Genomic DNA, 19,527 nt, shown 5'->3' on the forward strand with positions numbered 1-19,527 from the left:
GTGCTCCAGAAAGCAGGCAACAGTGAAGCCCTCACTATCTGAAGGGGGTTGAGGGATAGCAGCCTGACAGATGGAAGCCTATCCATAGGCTCAGTACTGTGACTTACTGCCTATTATAGCACTGTTAGCTACAACATAAGAATTTATCCTGTGAATCTCCCTTCCTGTTTACGCTCTACACGCTGGACATCCGGTACAACACCCAGCTCTTGCCACCTAAAGAAGTTCTCAGGTGACTCTCCCATTGTACAGTATATCAGCAACGGAGATGAGCTAGAGTACAGAGGACTAGTAGAGGACTTTGTCTTGTGGGGCAGGAAGAGTAACCTGCAGCTCAACATCAGCAAGGAAAAGGAGCTAGTGGTGGACTACTGGCTTAACAGGAAGTCCAAGACCAGTCACTCTCCAGGGTGAGGGGGTGGAGGTGGGGCGGGGCTACAAGTACCTGGGTGGGCACCTGGACAGCAGACCGGGGTGGGCGGGCAACACAGCAGCGGAGTAAAAGAATGGCTAAAGTAGACTCTACATTCTGAGTGGGCTGAGGTCTTCTAATGCATGTAGCAAGCTGCTGTGTGTTTCATCAGACTGTGGTGGCCAGCGTGCTTCTCTGAGCTATGTCCTGCTGGGGAAGTGTCATCAGTGCAGGTGATGCCAAATGCCTGAAGAAACTCGTCAGGAAAAGTTGGACAATATTTTAAACACCCCCGCCCACCCTCTTGAGGGGGGGTACTACCCTGGACCACATTTAGCCACTGGCTCATTCCACCATGACATGCTAAGAAGCGCCACTGGGGCTTCCTTACTGCCTGCTGCCATCAGACACCACAACGTGTCACCATCCCCCCCCCCCCTAAACCCATCTGGGCAATAGAAAAAGTCTGGTCTGTTTTTGACTTGCACATTTTAATTGCACATTTATTATTATTCTCCCTAACATTTATTTCATTAATACTCTATAATATTCTCTTTTTTCAGGATTCTATTTGTCTTCCCAGTAATTTCTGGGATCAAGAAAGTTAATCTAATCTAATATAAAGAATATATCCCGTGAATATATAATAGTGTCAGTGTGATACTGTAACATAAGAGTATATGATGTGATACTGGGAAGCTGTTCGTATATTAGGAACAGATGTCAGTTTTATTTCTTGTTTCATTTCCATTTAGTGAGAATGTGACACCAAGTGACAAAGTGTGACCACAAGGCTTATCATGTTACTGCTGACCGGAGAGACAGACAACCCCCCCAAAAATCCCATTTTTTATAAAAGTCTGCTGACTGCTGTCTTCAGATTACTGCTGATCACCGTGCTGAGTGACCCAAAGCATTCTTGGAACTGTCCCTACGTGTAAAACTCTAAGCATGTTAGTGTAAAAGCCATGAGTTATTCCTGTTATGCCCAGTGTTGGAGTTTTCATCATCTTCTCTCATGGTGATCCCTGCCAAAGAACCTGACTGCAACTAAATATATATACATTTAAACTGTTTGTAGGAAAGTAAAGCTTTTTAAACATAAACAATAGTTGATTTTTTTATTTAGAAATTTGATTCCAACAACAATAAGTGATTATTCATCACCATATTTATGACACAGTCGTGAAATGTAACTTTTCTCAGGATATGTAGGGTATTTTCATGGCTGTTGCTAGACCCCTTTACTGGGCCCTGTACCCCAGTATTGATCTTCTGTGGCCCAGTAAAAAAATGGGAAAAGAATGGATTTTTTTTTAACTAATCCGCAATATCAAAACAATGCAGTTTAACTCAGAATGCAAGCTGAAGGGTGCAGCTTGCGGTCCAGGTCCGTACACCACGAGGTACACATTACTGTCCGTGCGCAGCAGTGTGCATGTAATATTCGGTGCGCGAAATGCGCACATTACTGTCCGTGCGCAGCAGTGTGCATGTAATATTCGGTGCGCGAAATGCGCACATTACTGTTCGTGCGCAGCAGTGTGCATGTAATATCCGGTGCACGAGATGCGCACATTACTGTCCGTGCGCAGCAGTGTGCATGTAGTAGCTGGTGCACGCGGTGTGTATGCAGCAATCCGTGTATCTGCGTGCAAAACGAGAATCAAGACTGAGGACAGGATGCAAGTAAATTTTAAAATATACCGATGATCTTATTTTGATTTGACTGAAACATTATTGATTCCTGTAGATGGACACCAGTATGGCAGTGGCAGTAATAGTGGGCTAAGTGAGGGAAGTTCAAATGGCACATCGTATAGCACATTTCATACAAGAGGCAGGCGTGCGAGAAAAAATGGTGTGATTTGAGTAATGGGGGGTCCTGTGCCCCAGTAGAGCTTTATGTTTAGCAACAGTCCTGGGTGTTTCTCTTCCTGGCTAGTTAGATACTACAGTGAGCCCACTTTGTTCCGAGGTGTGTGGGAATACTGCCTCCCTTAGGTTTTCATTAGAAATGCGTTCTCTGTGCTCACTACTAACAGCTAGGCTAATGTAACTTTCTCGTTATACCAGAAAGTCCACAGAAGCACTGGTTAGTACCAGTATCCTGACTGAACGCACAGGGAATGAACATACCTGAGATCTTAGTCATCAGCGGTAGGCTTTGCTGTCAAAGATGTAGATGTGTATCAAATACCTTCTGTTATTCACTCACATAAAGTTTACATGTCTTTACGTTACAGCAACATTCTTCTGGATGTTTTTATTGCAGTTTAAGTCTCGTCCATCTGCACTCCTGACCCTTCTGAAAATTATTTTTTCATCATGGACTTTTTTTTTTTTATAGATTAAGGGACAGTAATTGAACAGTGTAATGAGCTGGCAAATTTTAAAATTCAGAGTATGCCTCCTGTGTAGGCCTACATTGTGTGTGAGGTGGTGTGTGCTTCAAAAACCTGAGTTTGTCAGTCGGTTATAGTTGGGCAGCCCAGGACAGTCCGCTGTGGTGTGACCTGTGCTGCGTGATCTCATTTCTGCAGACAGGAGTGGTGGAAATGCACCAGTCTGCCCCCAGGGGGCGCTTTTTTACAATACACACATGAACCTTCAGAACCTGGTCCTGCTCTCGGCAGAGTGATGTGGCTTTCCTTTCTGGCCCCAGTGCCTGTTCCTGATATCTGGGAGGGGCATAGTGAGGTAGTCGGCCATTTCAACTTGATGGACGGGGTGCCTGGGAACAGCAGTGGGGACTCAGGACAGCTCTGCACTCTGCTGGCGGCTCCAGGCCTGCAGCTCCACCCCTGCTGCACACACAAGCAGGTAGCTCTCACCGGTGACCCCTGGCCTCCACACCTGAGATGGTCGGGTGGATGGAGAGGTGGGGGGGGGGGGGGGAGTGGAATGAGGAGAGACAGGAGATGGATAAACAGCAGCTTCATACATACATCAATATACAGTGGTACCTCAGTTCTTGAACTCATTAAAACTCAAATCTTAAAAGTTGAACCAACCAGTTCGAAAAAAAATTACCTAGAACTCGATCTGAATCTCAGAAGTCAAACCGTGAACGCGGATCTAAGATAACTTGTATGCGCGGGGAAATGAGTCACGCGACACGTCTCTCAGCGGAAACAAAGAGTAACGCTTCAGTCTCAGCTTCACATTGGCTGTGATAGCATTGTGCATGTTTACACTAGCTGAATACATATATTTAGACAGTAAAAATACATTTAGACAATGATAGACAGTAACAGTAATTATTATTATATAATAAAATACATTTAGAAATAAAGATTTCTTATTAATTATTTTAATATCATTACTAATAAACCATTAATACATTTAATTATAATAATATTGTCCTGCCGAGCAGGGACAGAACGGAGACAAAGGCGCAGACATCAGGGTATTGGGGAATACGGGTTTAATTACAGGTAAGGCAGGCAAAACGCAGACGGACAATACAATGACCGGACTGGGGAAACAAACTGAAACGCGGACTAAATACAGAAGACTAATGACAACAACCAGAAACAGCTGATCACACGGGGATTCCACACGCGGTTAAAGAAGGGGGCGTGGCACACGGAAGGAGCGGACGATCGGGGCAGGACACATTGTTTTTTTTAACTTTACACATTGTTTGGATGCATTTATTTTCTGACTTTATTACTGTTTTGATAAATGTGCTTAGATGTGTATAGTACAGTATATGCTCTTCTTGTTTTAGCCGGTTCATTTTGTGTTTAAATGCTAAAAAAAAAAAAAATATTTAGGTGTAATTTTTTTGGGGCCGGGAACCAATTAATTGGTTTTCCATTATTTCTTATGGGGAAAATTCGATCACAACTCGAAATTTTTAGGATTCGATCTGGAGTTCTAAAAGGATTAAATTCGAGTTCTGAGGTACCACTGAATATTGGATTGAAATTGCATGTATAATTTAATCCCATCTTGCAAAAGTGCATAAAAGAACAGTGTTATCTATGCAACAACCTCTTACAATAAGGCTGGTGTGATGACCATATTCAGGTTTAAGCTGTAAATGGAGAGCCATTAGTGTGCAGCATTGTAACGTTGAAATAATTAAGGTTCCTACCCTGTGAAACAGAAGCAGGTGTCTGTGCAGACGGATGACCAGTGGATAATGGCAGGCAGGGGGCGCCAGCTTCCCCTGCAAACACAGGCTGAAGGTGAGGACATGGAAGGAGAGGGGGTTCTTGCAGCAGGGGTGGTCAGTTTTGCTTTTGCCGCTGGTTACACCACTATATTACAGGCAGTGCTTACCTATGTTTGGCATCACTTAATCCACAGTGTGGATGAGGCAGATCATATTTACAGCCTACATTAGACATGGAAACACACAGGATAAAGAGGGCTTACATCCCCTGTAGCATCCAGGCGGTGGGCAGGCAGGAAGAGGTGCGGCTCGTGGATATTGAGCTCTATGGTTGGAGAATTGAGACATGGGTTAGGGCTGCCAGCTTTGTGCAGTGCTGGGCAGAGGAGGTGTGGCTGCAGTTACAGCCACGGCAGCACTTGCCTGGGCCTGGGCAGGGGAACACAGTGCTGACTATGCCCCATTGCTGCTAAACTCGCTATCTAATGGCTAGTGATGGCTAAATGAAGCGGCATGAACCAATTGCTATATATTCTGACACCACTAGATCTATTCAAAAAAAGGGCTCAATTCATATTTCAACGCTAACCAAGGGCGCCATCTAGTGGAGTAAAATAAATGCAGAAAATGGTTTGTGAAATTTCATTTGGCCATCACTACTAATGGTGCTTTTCCAGTGGTATACAGGAACTGACCTGTACCTGAGCCGTACCACGAAGACAGACTAGTTACAGTGCAGTTCCAGCTCGCTTTGGTTTTCCACTGCACACTGCAGAAAGGTCGGCTCGGTAAAGACGTTGCCAGGTTTGGAGAGTAACAGTGACATAAAACCAAAGAGGAGCATAGATATTGTCCACACGGTATACATAATGATTACATAATGATTTACTATCTGCAGTTTTTTTTTTTTTACTGTGTGCTATGTCTGTGGTGTGACGGATTGATGGCTCTGAGGCTAGGGATCTGTGCTAGCAACTGGAAGGTTGCTGGTTCAAATCCCATGAATGCCCAGAGTGATCCTACTCTGTTGGGCCCTTGATCAAAGGCCCTTAACCTGTAATTGCTTCATCCTGAGTATGACGTTAATCTACATCCAGCCCTATAAGGACATCCTCCAATTTACAGGGAATTACTTGGGGGTTGGTGGCAGGATTGGTGCTTCAGACACCGGAAAAAACCTCACACTGGTCCATTCGGACTAGTGTGGTGCTGAGGTGTCACCCACCACATGGCTGCACTCAGGTTCTCATCCCTGAGGTGGTTTGTCATGTCGTGGGTGTGGCAACACGCTGTAATCAGTGCATGCTCCTTACCTCCTATGTATGTGAGAATCACTGTGTTATGTTAGCATCAAACGGTAGTGGAATTAGCATTCGCTTGTGTAAATTTGCATTATGAATCCATTCTGTTCAGCAGTTGTATAGTACTTTTCTAGGTAGGAAGTTCGAAATTTTCAAGTTCCATGATACAGGGAATTCATTAAAACATTTGTCACGCTACTAATGAATAATGAATATGCCATTTTTTTCTGTCAGAAAATCCATGCCTATTGCTTCAGATCACTGGTAACTCCGTGCTTTCAACCAATCAGATAGTGGTGATACAATCAACTCGGTTAGGTCACACACTGGGATATGTCAGCATGAGTATGGCTCAGTTCCTGGTGGCAATGGGAAAGCGCCATAACACTGGATGTCAGTCACATGGGCGGGGGGCTGTCACCCCCACAGCATGACGCTCTTGATGATAGGCCTGACGGTTACCTGTCAGCCGCCTGGCTCTTAGGCTCTCTAGCTCCCCTTGTAGCTGCCTGATCTCCTCCTCCAGCCCCCTGCTCCTCTGCTCTGCTTCTTGCAGCTGTCTGAGTGAAGCAGCCAATCAGAATTACGCTGAGCAAAGTGTCACATAATGTGTCCGCCATTAATGACGCTGGTCCGGCTCTTCCCTTTACCAGGAAATCTAAGCGCTAACCTGCTCTTAGCGACTCGTCTGTTCATGCTAACGGCTTAAATTAAACCTGTACTTCAGGATCAGGACTCTGCTTTCTTTGCAATCAAACCAACACCTGTTCTGTACACCAATTATTATTTAGTCCATCCACACATTTTCCAACCGCCTAAAACCTATCCCAGGTAGCATTTTTAATTATTTTCAGTGTAATTGTAAACCCCTTTGTGTAGTTTTATTGATGTTATGCGGCCTTTTTATTTTGGTTTCCTGTGACTTGGCCAGTCCCATACCTGTGCAGCTCCATAGTCATTGCAGCATCCAGGTCAGTGTCGTCGCCGTGCACATGTCCTGCAGGGCCCTTACTCAACACTAGATGGTGCTCAAACGGTTTCGGCAGCTCCTCCGATACGCTTTCTGTGAGCTGCCATGGAAACCAAGCAAACACCACCTCCAGTAATAATCCAGAAAGCATCCCTCTTTTAAAAACAGACTCCAAATAACAAAGTGTGATGACCACAAAAAGTCGGTAAACAGTCCTGGTTTAAGGATTTCGGGTGTTTTTCTCTGTACCAGGTTATCCCGAATGAGACCCTCACTGTCCCCGCTCTGCTGCTTGTCTGTACTCATCACGGTGTCGCGGCTGCGGTCCTTGGTCTCCCTGAAAAATGAATACGAGGAACTCTTCAAAAGGCAGGCTTATTACTCATTAGCGAATGTGAGGACACACCAAAGGCTACAGGCGGTGGTGGAGAGGACAGGCTACCCAGTGGCCATGTAAGAGTATCCCACGAAGGCCAGGTGAGCCCCTGCGGGTTGGCTGCCCCTCATTCCACTCAGAGCCTCCTGTGGGATTAACATTCGTAATGGTTAAACTGGGTGCCGTGGTGCAGCATCACAAGGTGACCCATGTGTTTATAGTGGCTAATGCTGGGGAACCGTGAAACCAGAAAGATCCACGGAGTCTTACCATGTGATGGTTCACGTTACATTGCTTTAGATTTAAATCAGTATTTGCATGCGATGCAGCGGAAGTATCCTGCATGAAAGATAACATTGTAGCTGCTGAATGACAGGGAGGCTTAACACACGAGATGCAACCCCCCCCCCCCCCCGCACTATCCTAAAATACCATTCTGCTGAGGCAGTCATCCACCACATCAAAGTTGGAAGTGTCAGTGCCGTTGGAGACCGTAGGCTGGTAAGGGGCTGTGCAGTGGTGTAGGGTGGCCCAATGCACACCACTAAAGAAGGGATGGCCCCAGAAGTCCAGGGCCCCCCCCGCTCCCAGGCGCTCCTGCGGCTCGCAGATCAGGCCTTGGATGAGGGAGCGGCCCTCAGCTGACACCGCAGCAGCCAATGGCGGAAACTCAAAGTGCTCCTGAGCCAATCAGGAAGACACAAGTATGACAAGCAAGATGATGAAACGTCTGCACGCAGATATCAGAAATCCAGCTAATACAATATATGAAAAAATCAAATGCAACTGGTATAAGTACTGGAAGAATAGTGACATTTTGATAAATATTGTCCCTGCTATACAATGTTAAATGGATTTCTTATTTTTAAACCCAATTTGGGTTAAATGCCAATATGCAACATGGGAGATGATGTAGCGATAAGAGCCTCACTTGGAAGTGGAGGATTTTGCCGTAGGTCTCAGGCAGGGACTCGGCGTAGAATGGCGTGCTGCCGAACAGCATCTCAAAGGCACAGATCCCCAGGGCCCACCAGTCACACTCGGGGCCGTACCCCTCCCTACTCTCCAGCGCCCGGAGGATCTCTGGGGAGAGGTAGTCCGGGGTCCCCACTGCCAGGGAGGAATGCACCTTTTGGGGGGAGGGGGGAGGCATGGGGGATATATCATCTTACATAGAGGAGCGTCTTGTGGCCTTTTCCCATGTGTGGTTCATCTAGGGTAGTCATATTTGTGGACGCGCATACAAAGGCTGTGAGTGTTCTGGGGGGGTTGCTGTAGATGGGTGAGCTCCAGCACACAGTGCACCTCCTACCCAGTCACCCACCATGCCGTCCTCCTGGAGCCTCAAACAGGAGCCGAAGTCCCCCAGCTTTACGTGGCCATCTGCAGTCAATAGGATGTTGTCAGGCTTAATGTCTCTGAAAAGGGGAGGGATCACACATGACCTCATGTGAACACATGTGGCTTAGTGTGAACACACACGGACTAACACGTGGCTTAGTGTGACCACACGTGGTCTAACACGTGGCTTAGTGTGACCACACGCGGTCTAGCACGAGGCTTAGTGTGACCACATGCGGTCTAACACATGGCTTAGTGTGACCACACGCGGACTAAAACGTGGCTTAGTGTGACCACACGCGGACTAAAACGTGGCTTAGTGTGACCACACGCGGTCTAACACGTGGCTTAGTGTGACCACACGCGGTCTAGCACGAGGCTTAGTGTGACCACATGCGGTCTAACACATGGCTTAGTGTGACCACACGCGGTCTAGCACGAGGCTTAGTGTGACCACATGCGGTCTAACACATGGCTTAGTGTGACCACACGCGGACTAAAACGTGGCTTAGTGTGACCACACGCGGACTAAAACGTGGCTTAGTGTGACCACACGCGGTCTAACACGTGGCTTAGTGTGACCACACGCGGTCTAGCACGAGGCTTAGTGTGACCACATGCGGTCTAACACATGGCTTAGTGTGACCACACGCGGACTAAAACGTGGCTTAGTGTGACCACACGTGGTCTAACACGTGGCTTAGTGTGACCACACGCGGTCTAACACGTGGCTTAGTGTGACCACACGCGGTCTAACACATGGCTTAGTGTGACCACACGCGGACTAAAACGTGGCTTAGTGTGACCACACGCGGTCTAACACGTGGCTTAGTGTGACCACACGCGGTCTAGCACGAGGCTTAGTGTGACCACACATGACATCATGTGACCTCACTCGGCCTAATGTGATCACACACAGCCTGACATGACCATACATGGCCCAGCATGACGCACAGGCCTTAACTGTGTTGAAGCGCAGCATATGACTAGTCAGCTTGCTGATCAAATTCAGCAAAGGTCCTTAACCAAGACCACATGACCACATTTGACCAGGTTTATAAGTACACCAGCCACGGCTTACCTGCAAAAAGAGGATGTGTGTGAGAGCGCTCACCTGTGCACATAGCCCAGTTTGTGGACAGAATCGATGGCCATCACAATCTCTGCCAGGTAGAACTGGGCCATTTCCTCAGGAATGTGGTCCCCAAATTTACCGAGGAGCGTGAGAAGATCACCACCCACACAGTAGTCCATCGCGAGGTACTAGTAAGTGGAGACAATGGTCAAGTCAAGTCAATTAATGTTTATTGCCATTTCCTTCATATACAGCTATACAATGACACAAGATAACATTCACCCAGGACCATGGTGTGACATAAGGACAGCAAGTGGAGGGTTTGCAAAGGACTTAGAATGCAAAGCACAGGACTGTGTGAAACGGGGGCAGGACATGATGGTTTATATGCATGGTGCAATGTCTCAAGGAGTAGAGTAGATACAGTATCTGTTGACTAACAATACATAGATAGATTTGATTTGGGGGGGGGGGTGTAGGGGATGGGGTGACCTGCAGGGGATTTAGTGTCCTGACAGCTTTGGGGAAGAAACTGCTGCCAAACTTGGCAGAAGTGGCTCGGAAACTCCTGTACCTTCTGACAGAGAGTCCCTGGGAAGGGAGGGAAGGTGTCCCTTCCATATTGTGTGGTGGAACGCTGCAGCTGTGCCTAATGCAGGTCGGGCAGATAAGCACGGTCCCCAGAAAGTTCGTCATGACTGCCCACTGTCTGTAGTGGCCCATGGGGACCCTCAGCAGCGTCAGAGCAGAGAGGGACACACACCAGGTAGTTGTCATCCTGAAAGGCGTAATGCAGCGCAGTGATCCAGCGCCGGTCCCCTCTGACTAGGACCTCCCTCTCCTCCTGGTAGCATGCTGTCTGTGTCGGCACATGCATTAAGGGGGAGATGAACATCCTCAGGAATCAGGACGGTCTAAAGCCGATCAGGGGCTTCAGGCTTCCGGCTGTTGGGATATTGCAGCTGCCCTCGGCCCTCACCTCTGCGTGATTCAGTATCTCCCACTTGTTCATGATCTTCAAAGCATACGCCTGCTGTGTTCTGCGCAGGCGCGCCACCGCAACCTGCAGCCGGGGAGAGCAGAGAGCACAAGCATGAGTGAGGGCTGGGGGGAAGTGGGGGGGGGGGGGGGGGGGTTAGTGAGACTTTTCATGGTGCACCCCACCTCGCTGAAGGTTCCTCTGCCGATCACCCCGAGGATGTCAAAGTCTGCCCTCTGGATGCAGGTTTCCTTCAGTTTTGTCACCAGGGGCTCCGCTGCGGTTCAAGGAGTGTAAGAGGAGTGACTCTTCACTTTTAGGGGCATTACAACACACGTCATGGAAAGAACAGACATCCATTTAACCCCACTTCCCTAAAGTAAAACTTAACTTTTCACTGAATTAGTTTTTAACAGTTAAACAGCTTATAATAGAGCAACAGGTAAATCACCAGATGGTTGCCTGACAAAGAAATGGCATTCTTAAAGGCACGGTGCCTGGTCTGGTACGTCACATTTGTGCTGGAGCCAGAAAAGACGACATATGTGGACAGAGAAAAGGTCACTTCCCCTTTTAATAACCTGGATGTTCAAAATAGATCAGCGAAGTGTAGCTACAGTAGCTAAAGCCATTTTTAAGGGCAAGTATTCCAGTACTGTGGATTCCCACCCCTGTGACTCTGCCACTTGAAAAGGGTGTTTCCAACGCAGGAAGGAAAGCAACTGTTTTTTAGGAAAAAGCGATGGAGATTTCAGAGCAGCAGGCCGTGGCTTGTCTCTCAGCGCTTAGGAAAAGCCAGCCACCCCAATAACAGGTGCTCGCCTCTTTCCTCTCCCCATGCTATTCCTGTCCTGGACAGACCACCAAACTGGCGAGATTTAAGGGCAGCTTTACTGGACTAGAATATATGAGTATATGAGTAAGTGATGGTACCACGGGGATTTTGAAACAGGGTATGTTTTAATTACATTATCAGGCCAAAACACTGCTTGATCTTACTGAACTCATTTTTCAAATATTTGCAGTGACAGAGGGCTGGAGCAGCAAATTGCCAGTGTTTTACTGTTGAAGTATGGCCAGCAGATCAAAGATATTCACACCTTTACAGGTCCCAGGCCAGGTCTGTTCCGGGCCCGGGACCCAAGTCCCAGGCCAGGTCTGCTCTGGACCCGGGTCCCAAGTCCCAGGCCAGGTCTGCTCTGGACCCGGGTCCCAAGTCCCAGGCCAGGTCTGCTCTGAGCCCAGCTGCTTCTAACTTCTGATCTTCCCAGGCAGTAATCTGTTGGCAAATGGTTGTAGGAAGAACCAGGGAGCAGTAGGGGCATGGATACCCTGGCCATTTCTGGGGACCGACCATTTTACAGGGGCCATTTACTAATAAAAGGGGGGGGGGGTCCAGTTGCAATTTGGTGTTCATATTATTGGCTTCTCCTGTGTTGCAAAACAGAATGCTATATCTGGCACATTTCTCCATATTTTTTCATGACTGAAAGTGGAAACAGTAACGGGGGGGGGGGGGGGGGGGGGGCAGGTGACACTTTGTCAGGGGGCCCAGAATTTATAGCCACACCCTGTGAGGAACGCAGGGGTAGATGTTCCACTGGATTCTGGGAAGTGGGAAATGGAGAAGGAGGGAACAGAAGAGCAGCTGCTGAGACAGATGGAGGAGTGAGAAAGGAGGGACTGTGATCCTCACTCTCTCTGCTGAGTGAGACCAAGGAATCACGCGCTTCACTGAAAATAAGAGGCAAATTAACATCCTGCCTGAGCCCTGGCAGTCACATGATGTACAGTAAGGCTCAGGAACGCCGGTGTCGTCAGGGTTCTAACAATATGCATTTATTGTACTTTCGATTTAACCCACTCAGCCTTACAGTGCTATTCAGACTCACTTTGGGGATCATCAATTATGTTTGTAACTCACAAGAAATCAGCGGGCTGACCAAACGTTCTGTAATCTACTGTAAGTCACCGACAAAATGCACAACATGGTGAACACTGGCCTGTGCCAGGGAAGGTACAATGAATATGCTTCATGCGGACAATCAAGATGAAAAATGCCCACTCCACCTCAGTAAGATGAATTGTGTGGAAAAATGCTTTTTCCATCTGCTCATTAGATAGTCAAGTCAACGTTATTTATAAAGCACTTTAGCGTCAGCCCTTGCTGACCAAAATGCATTACATGGATCATAAAATTACAGCACGATATCAAGGCTTAAGACGAACATGAAACACGGATACACAATCCGCTCTGTCATACGTTGAAGTCTCCTCACATGCTAATGAAAACAGGTGAGTTTTGAATGTATATTTAAAGACTAATACTGATGAAGAACACCTAATGTGCAGTGGTAAAATATTCCAAAGCTCTGGTGCTTCTACTGCAAATGCATGTCACTCTTTGTTTTCAACCAGCATCTTGGAACAGACTGAAGATGCTGGTCTGAGGACCTCAGTGATCTCGATGCAGAAAAGGGGCCCAGCAAAGCGGCGATATAATGGAGAGCGAATCCATCTGAGGGTCTAAAAACGAATAATAAAACTGGTAGCCAACGGAGGGAAGCCAGGACTGGAGATATATGGTCCCTCTTCGTCGCACCAGTTAAAAACCACGCCGCGGCATTTTGGACCAGCTGTTGATGGACTAAGCATGATTTGATGGCCCCAATGTACAGAGAATTACGGTCACAAATTGTGCTTGAAAGGAATTATGCAATACAAAGGAAAAATATAAAAATATGGATAAAAATAAACAAGATTAAAATAAAACAGCAAAATAAGACAATAAAAATGAAAAGCAACATTGCTGCATAGACCAAGGTAAACATTACCCCCTGCTTCTTATATGGTGTTTAAGACGTTGATAATGATCTGTGGTATATTCTGGTCCCTTAAGCATAGGCACAGTGTCCCTCCTAATGTCTGCAGTTGTGCTTAAAAACGTGACCAGAATGCGCACAAGCCTAAGCACAAGCAAGCTTGCACAAACGTGCATCTGGGCAGCAGAGGTTCACTGGATGTTCATGTGCAGGCTCGATCGGCCTGTGGCCTTCAGCAGACATCTGTCAAGCCTGACAGTCAGACAATGCCCTTCCGTGCCAGCGATGCAAACACAGAGGGATTGACACCAACAGAAATACCCCTGCGCCTCACATGTGCGCCGTGTGGCTTTCGCGACCTTGTATCTGCCGGTCTCCTCTGCTCCGCTTCATGGCCGTAGATTAGTCAGCCATGGGGGAATTTGGAGTCCGTGAGCCCAAAACAGCCCAAAACCTGTTTATGCTCAACAGATTCTGCTGGGAGTACAGTAAAGGAAACACTTCTGGCTGCAAGTTATGCTTTTAACCGGGTCTGGCTGAGTGCAAGGGGATTGTTCAACCTGCTATTTGAATATAAGCAATTTTGGTGGAATGGATACAATCAAAGTAGTCAGCCAAACCGGGGCCCAAAGCGGAATCTTCTTCATCGGCCCTCCCTGAATCCACTACATTATAATATCCACCACATTACAATGCTTCTTAGAAATATATATAATATATATATATATATATACACACACGCACACACCAAGACGTACAAATCACAAACATAGCTATAACTTTTGAACATCAAACAAAATGAAATGGGTAGTTCTATTAGCTATGGTTATTACATGGCCGCTCCGCTAGCCATGATTTTGGGTATATATAGTTCTGCCTGAATTACTATTTTATACATTTATTATTCATCAAATTAGAGTATTCAAAATATCAATGATGCATCACAGATTACCATGCCTGCTTCAGGTGATGCATGAGGCAGGGAAATTGTGCGACACTCAGATGATGCCTCAGATGATGTTCAGCAAAACAAGGAACAGACAGCAATCCTAACTGGCAATTGATGCAAGGTTAGGTAGTTTACTGGACGTTAAACACATTTTCTAAACAGACCTGCAAGTGTAACGCTAACTGCTTCTGCGTGATTTCGTTTTTCTCTTTTCTGTGCTCCTGACTAATGTTAACTTGAAGTGATGTACTATTGCCCCTGACATTCCTTCATTCTCTGAGTATATGTAATGACATGGGGAAGTACAGCATTGTTTAACCAATGAAGAAAACAGGGAAATAAAAATTCCCCGGCCTCTGAAAGCCTTTAAACATTTCAGGAAGCATTGTGTGGCAACTTCTGCCTTAATTGTTATTATTTAATGGACCATAAAATTTTAACATTTTGATAGAGAACATAGTAAAAACACAGAATGACAGCTGTTAGTATATATTTTTTAAAAGTGCTTTAAAAAAACAATATAAATAGCTCACCCGTGGACTGTACTGGATTAATGGCTGGAAGATGGATGGATGGATGGATAAATAGCTCTGGTCACAAGCTTTAGAAAAAACAGGCAGAAAATTTTTACTTCCATCCATCCATACATCCATCCATCCATCTGCCATCCACTTATCCTGGGCATGGTCACCAGGATATTTGATATATTACATGGTAATATAAGATCAGTCATGCCATAGGAAATATATCACGTAAATGACAGATTTTTAATTGTACGCTTTTCACCTTTTAATTTCTTTCGATAAAATTATGTATTTTTAATAAATATATCTCATGTCAAGCTTTTGTAGCTCAGGTTCACTATGCAAATTTAATGAAAACTCACGCGCTTCTGTGTCAGCCAAAGCACAGCTCAGTGCGAGTGGAGGATGTGAGATCGGCACTAACCCCACTGCAGGAAGGCCCGCACGTGCTTCTCCCTCCCCAGGGATGAAGACTGAAATTCCTGGTACACACCCAGCAGCAGGTCCAGCAGGCTCTGCACCCCCATTGTCCCCCCCAGCACCTTCGGCTCTCCCGGGCCGCAGCTTGCGGACATGGTGACCCCCCAGTCGTGCTCAGCATGGACACCCCGAAACCTGCCGCTCTCCACAGTCTGGGTTTCCCTCCAATCTTCCTGCTGCCTTTAGCCGTTCCTTGTCTCCCTCTCTCTCTCTCTCTCTCTCTCTCTCTCTCTCTCCTCTTCCCTCCACCCTTCCCGGCCTGCTGTTTGCACCCCTCTTGCTCTCCCCTTTTTTTTTTTTATAGAGTGTCTGTAAAGCCTGCTGTGGTTCTTGATCTGACTTCAGTCCTTTTTTGGTCTCTCCCTCTCTCTCTGTCTCTGTCTCTCTCTCTCTTTCTCTCTGTCACACTCGCTCCCGTTCTCTCTCTCTCTTTCTGTCGGAACCTCCTAAACTCTCTGCATCATTCAATGGGCTCCACCCCTTTTCCTAACACCCTGTCCGCACCTTCCACACTTTTTCCAGCTTCCTTGCTGGAAACAGCTCAGACCCTCGTGTCAGTAAGTCCACCCCCCCGCCCCCCCCACCGCGATGGTGTACGGCTAACTATGAGCAATACCCACCCCACCCTTCAACCCTAACCCCACCCTCATCATTCGCAGCCTCGTCTCCTCCCCTGAATGACCTTGCTGCCTGTCTTTTGCATTGAGTTTTCCCTTTGTAATGCCCCCCAGTATCTGTCCCCCCTGGTCTGACATTAAAGATGTCCTGTCTTTGCTTTTCTCTGCTTCCTTCATCACCTACAGTGTTTATTTTTAACCTGCTGATGTTCCCCTCCCCTTTTCCATTCTCTCCAATGGACTGTCCTTCCTGTCTCTCCATTCCCCCGATTGCTGCACCAGTTTCCCTTCTCGTTCTCACTTTGTATTTCCCTAATTCCTAAGCGAAGTTCATATTTAACTTGTGGCACGCTGTTGTGTGCGTGTGAGTGTGCATTTGTGAAATAGGTGGGATCTGTTTACCAAGGAGACTCAGGGCCCGGAGCTGCCAGGGGGAGGAATTGGCGTGATTCACTTTGGCTCCCCCTTCTGGCAGGAATGGGTGGAGGCAGGCTCCTGTCTAGTTCTTGGGGTCGTTCTTACGGCATAAACTCTGATGTTAGATTCAGCTGATTTTTCTCCTTGGCTCCTCACCCAATCACTCAATCAACCAATTTGATTTTTTTTTTACCTGTGCTTGATTGTGTTAGCCTGACCTGGAATTGCCAGAACGTGAGCTAAATATGCATTAATAATTTAGTAAAACCTGTTGGTTATAGGGGTTGGTATAGTGGTTAGCACTGTCCCCTCGTACCATTGGGATCTGGGTTCAAGTCTCTGCTGTGGCTCCATGTGTGCGGAGTTTGCATGTTCTCCCTGTGTTGTCATAGGGTTTCTTCTGGGTGCTCTCGTTTTCCCCCACAGTCCAAAAATATGCTGAGACTGATTGGAGGTGCCAAATTGCCCATAGGTGTGCATGTGTGAGTGTGCCCTGTGGTGGGTTGGCACCCCATTCTGGGTTGTTCCGCGCCTTGTGCCTATAGGTTAGATCTATGCTCGTTTGCTCGTTCTGAGTTTTTCTGAACCTGAATGTGTCAGGGTCAGCACCCGTCCAATCCTGCCCTTCGTGTCTCCTCCCCGTTTGGCCAGCAGGTGTTGCTGGCCGTCCTGCCCTCCTCCCTGTTGTGTTCCTTACTCCCTGCACCACTGCATAGCTCAGTGGCCTGAGTGTGCAGCTCAGATGCTGAACCTGTGGGTCTGTCTCTGCCAAAACCCAACAGGAACCGGCAGAGTGACAGAGAGGATGTGGCTGCCCGGGCCCTAACCCACTGAAAGCAGGCTTGGGTCTGAGCCTGATTCCGGGTCAGGTGGAGGTCTGATTGCGAGCGCTGAGGTGTCACAAGCCGGCCCCCTGGCGAGCAGAAACACCAGCGGGCCATGGGGATCTTTCTGGAACGAGGAGGTTTCTGCTTTGTTCTCTAGTCAGTCATTGTGATTTCGGTCGGTGAGAAGTTAATCTGTGTGCTTGTATGTTCATGCTCTCTGCTTGGTTTTCTAGTCCTGCTCCCTGTCAGGCCCAGTTTCTTAGTTGTTTTACTTAGTGGTTTCTTTAGCTTAATCTTATTTCTCCCAGTTTGTTTTCTTTAGAAGAAAGAGGCTGCAGTTTGCAAAAAAAATTGTATTATCCACAGATATATACCCATAAACTGACAAATGATTGAAACAAAAAAAATGTGCTGTGGTCTCTTAATCTTTTCCGTGGCGGTATTTTTTATTTTTATGTGATGAGGGTTTTTATCTGATGAGAAAGCGGAGCTATGCTCATGTTTCTTGGACAAGAATATTAGTAGCAAACCAAGTATATTGATACACATCTATCATACCTCCTGAATGTATTTTTTGATGCAATTCAATGTGAAATCTTGCCTTATCTGACACAATCACAGGTCATAGTGAGCATGGTGAGAGTGGCGCTAAAATGTTCCGACCTTCTGGCAGGATTCTGTTTTTCAGTTTCTGTCACTGTTGGAGTCTCTGCGGTTTGCCTGTGGGCTCTGTCTCAGTCAGAGGCGGCCCTGACCAGAGTGGTGCTGTAGGCAAGATGTTAGCTGGTGCTACATACATTGCAACCACCTCCACCAGCAAACATTGTATTTATAGACTGACCCAGACAGAAACAGCATAGCTTTATGTCTTTGAGATTTTTTTTTAGAAACAAACGAAAACAGAACGAAAAAGTAGCTGTGTTAAAAAAAAAAAATCCCCGTCATTTTGGATGCCGCTTTAGATGGAGGGCGCCCCTAGCATTCGCCTATACCGCATATGTGACGGGCCGGCTCTGGTCTCAGTCACTGTCAGTGCCCAAGTCTGTGCTGTTTGTGTGCAGGTGCTGTGTTTCAGTTACTATCTGCCGTCTGTCCCACCTACCCTGTCTGCAGATCCCAAGGATTCTGCTATGGAGCAACTGCTGGTTCAGAGGAGAACTGACAAGCTGCCATTGCAGGTGTGGGTTGTGGATCTTGGCCGGAAACTGCACAAGATAAGCTGGTATTGTGGCAATAAGACCTAAGTTTGGTAACTTCAAAAAAAAGGAGGATGTTATTTCTCACTTGTAACTCACCCCTTTGCACATCCACTTTACTGTTCTCTTACTCTCTATTTTGTGTCTAGTACTTTTCCAGTCTCTGTCTTATGCCCAGTCTGTCTTATGCCCAGTCTCTGTCTTATGCCCAGTCTCTGTCTTATGCCCAGTCTGTCTTATGCCTTGCCATCTCCTCGAAGGCAGTATTTTTGCAATGTGCCATTTGCCAACTTCCAAATTTGAACAAAAGCATCTCATAAGTAAAATACATTTGAATGTTAACCCTTCCTTCTTGAAGTTTTAACACATTCAAATTTGGGTGAAAAAAAATCTAACTTTGGTTGTGGTGAGTCTGATTTGACTCCATACCCCTGCCACAACCTCTGTGCTGATTGAGAGACTCCACTTCTGGTAAGAGCTCCACAGACCTGCTCCCATAGCACCAGTATGATGCTCCTCTTACAAGCAGGACCTAAGACCCTGAGCTCTGCCTCTGGTTTGTCTCTCTCATCTAGGATATAATTTTGTTTTTTATCTGATTAGTATTTTATCTGATGAGAAATTAGAGCTACACTCATGTTTTTTGTACAAGAATATTAGCAAACCCAGTATACTGATGCACATCTATCATACATCCTGGATGTTTTCTTAGCAATTAAATGTGAAATCTTGCCTTATCTGACACAATCACAGGTCATAGTGAGCATGGTGAGAGTGGCGCTAAAATGTTCCGACCTTCTGGCAGGATTCTGTTTTTCAGTTTCTGTCACTGTTGGAGTCTCTGCGGTTTGCCTGTGGGCTCTGTCTCAGTCAGAGGCGGCCCTGACCAGAGTGGTGCTGTAGGTAAGATTTTAGCTGGTGCTACATACATTGCAACCACCTCCACCAGCAAACATTGTATTTATAGACTGACCCAGACAGAAACGGCATAGCTTTATGTCTTTGAGATTTTTTTTTAGAAACAAACGAAAACAGAACGAAAAAGTAGCTGTGTTAAAAAAAAAAAATCCCCGTCATTTTGGATGCCGCTTTAGATGGAGGGCGCCCCTAGCATTCGC

At 46.6% G+C, this 19,527-nt stretch overlaps 1 protein-coding gene across 4 annotated transcripts; it reads right to left on the reverse strand.

The window, feature by feature from the left end:
• Positions 1–1,519: 1,519 nt before the first annotated feature.
• LOC111861144 (myotonin-protein kinase-like) lies at positions 1,520–15,908 on the reverse strand. 4 transcript variants are annotated; one of them, XM_072701339.1, is made up of 16 exons: positions 15,297–15,908; positions 10,763–10,854; positions 10,578–10,661; positions 10,362–10,457; positions 9,638–9,786; positions 8,507–8,600; positions 8,114–8,311; positions 7,615–7,863; positions 7,453–7,521; positions 7,249–7,328; positions 7,056–7,143; positions 6,776–6,906; positions 6,299–6,396; positions 4,799–4,860; positions 4,515–4,589; positions 1,520–3,268 (listed from the first exon to the last, which is right to left on the reverse strand). In XM_072701339.1, exons 1-16 carry the CDS (start codon positions 15,445–15,447, stop codon positions 3,167–3,169), a joined length of 1,818 nt encoding a protein of 605 aa, XP_072557440.1. In that variant the 5' UTR covers positions 15,448–15,908; the 3' UTR covers positions 1,520–3,166. The 4 variants fall into 4 exon arrangements, 3 of the variants coding, with proteins under 3 accessions (XP_072557440.1, XP_072557441.1, XP_072557442.1); XM_072701340.1 differs by lacking the exon at positions 7,453–7,521; XM_072701341.1 differs by lacking the exon at positions 6,299–6,396.
• Positions 15,909–19,527: the final 3,619 nt, after the last annotated feature.

The sequence above is a fragment of the Paramormyrops kingsleyae genome, chromosome 17 (assembly GCF_048594095.1).
Source record: "Paramormyrops kingsleyae isolate MSU_618 chromosome 17, PKINGS_0.4, whole genome shotgun sequence".
In the NCBI taxonomy this organism is placed as follows: domain Eukaryota; kingdom Metazoa; phylum Chordata; class Actinopteri; order Osteoglossiformes; family Mormyridae; genus Paramormyrops; species Paramormyrops kingsleyae.

Excerpts from the sequence above, each read along its gene's own strand:
- LOC111861144 (XM_072701339.1), bottom strand. The coding sequence starts at position 15,447 with ATGTCCGCAAGCTGCGGCCCGGGAGAGCCGAAGGTGCTGGGGGGGACA. Across the intron at positions 8,312-8,506 it reads GGCTCCAGGAGGACGGCATG|GTGCATTCCTCCCTGGCAGT; the intron begins GTGGGTGACTGG and ends TCCCCCCAAAAG. Across the intron at positions 7,329-7,452 it reads GTAACGTGAACCATCACATG|GAGGCTCTGAGTGGAATGAG; the intron begins GTAAGACTCCGT and ends TTAATCCCACAG.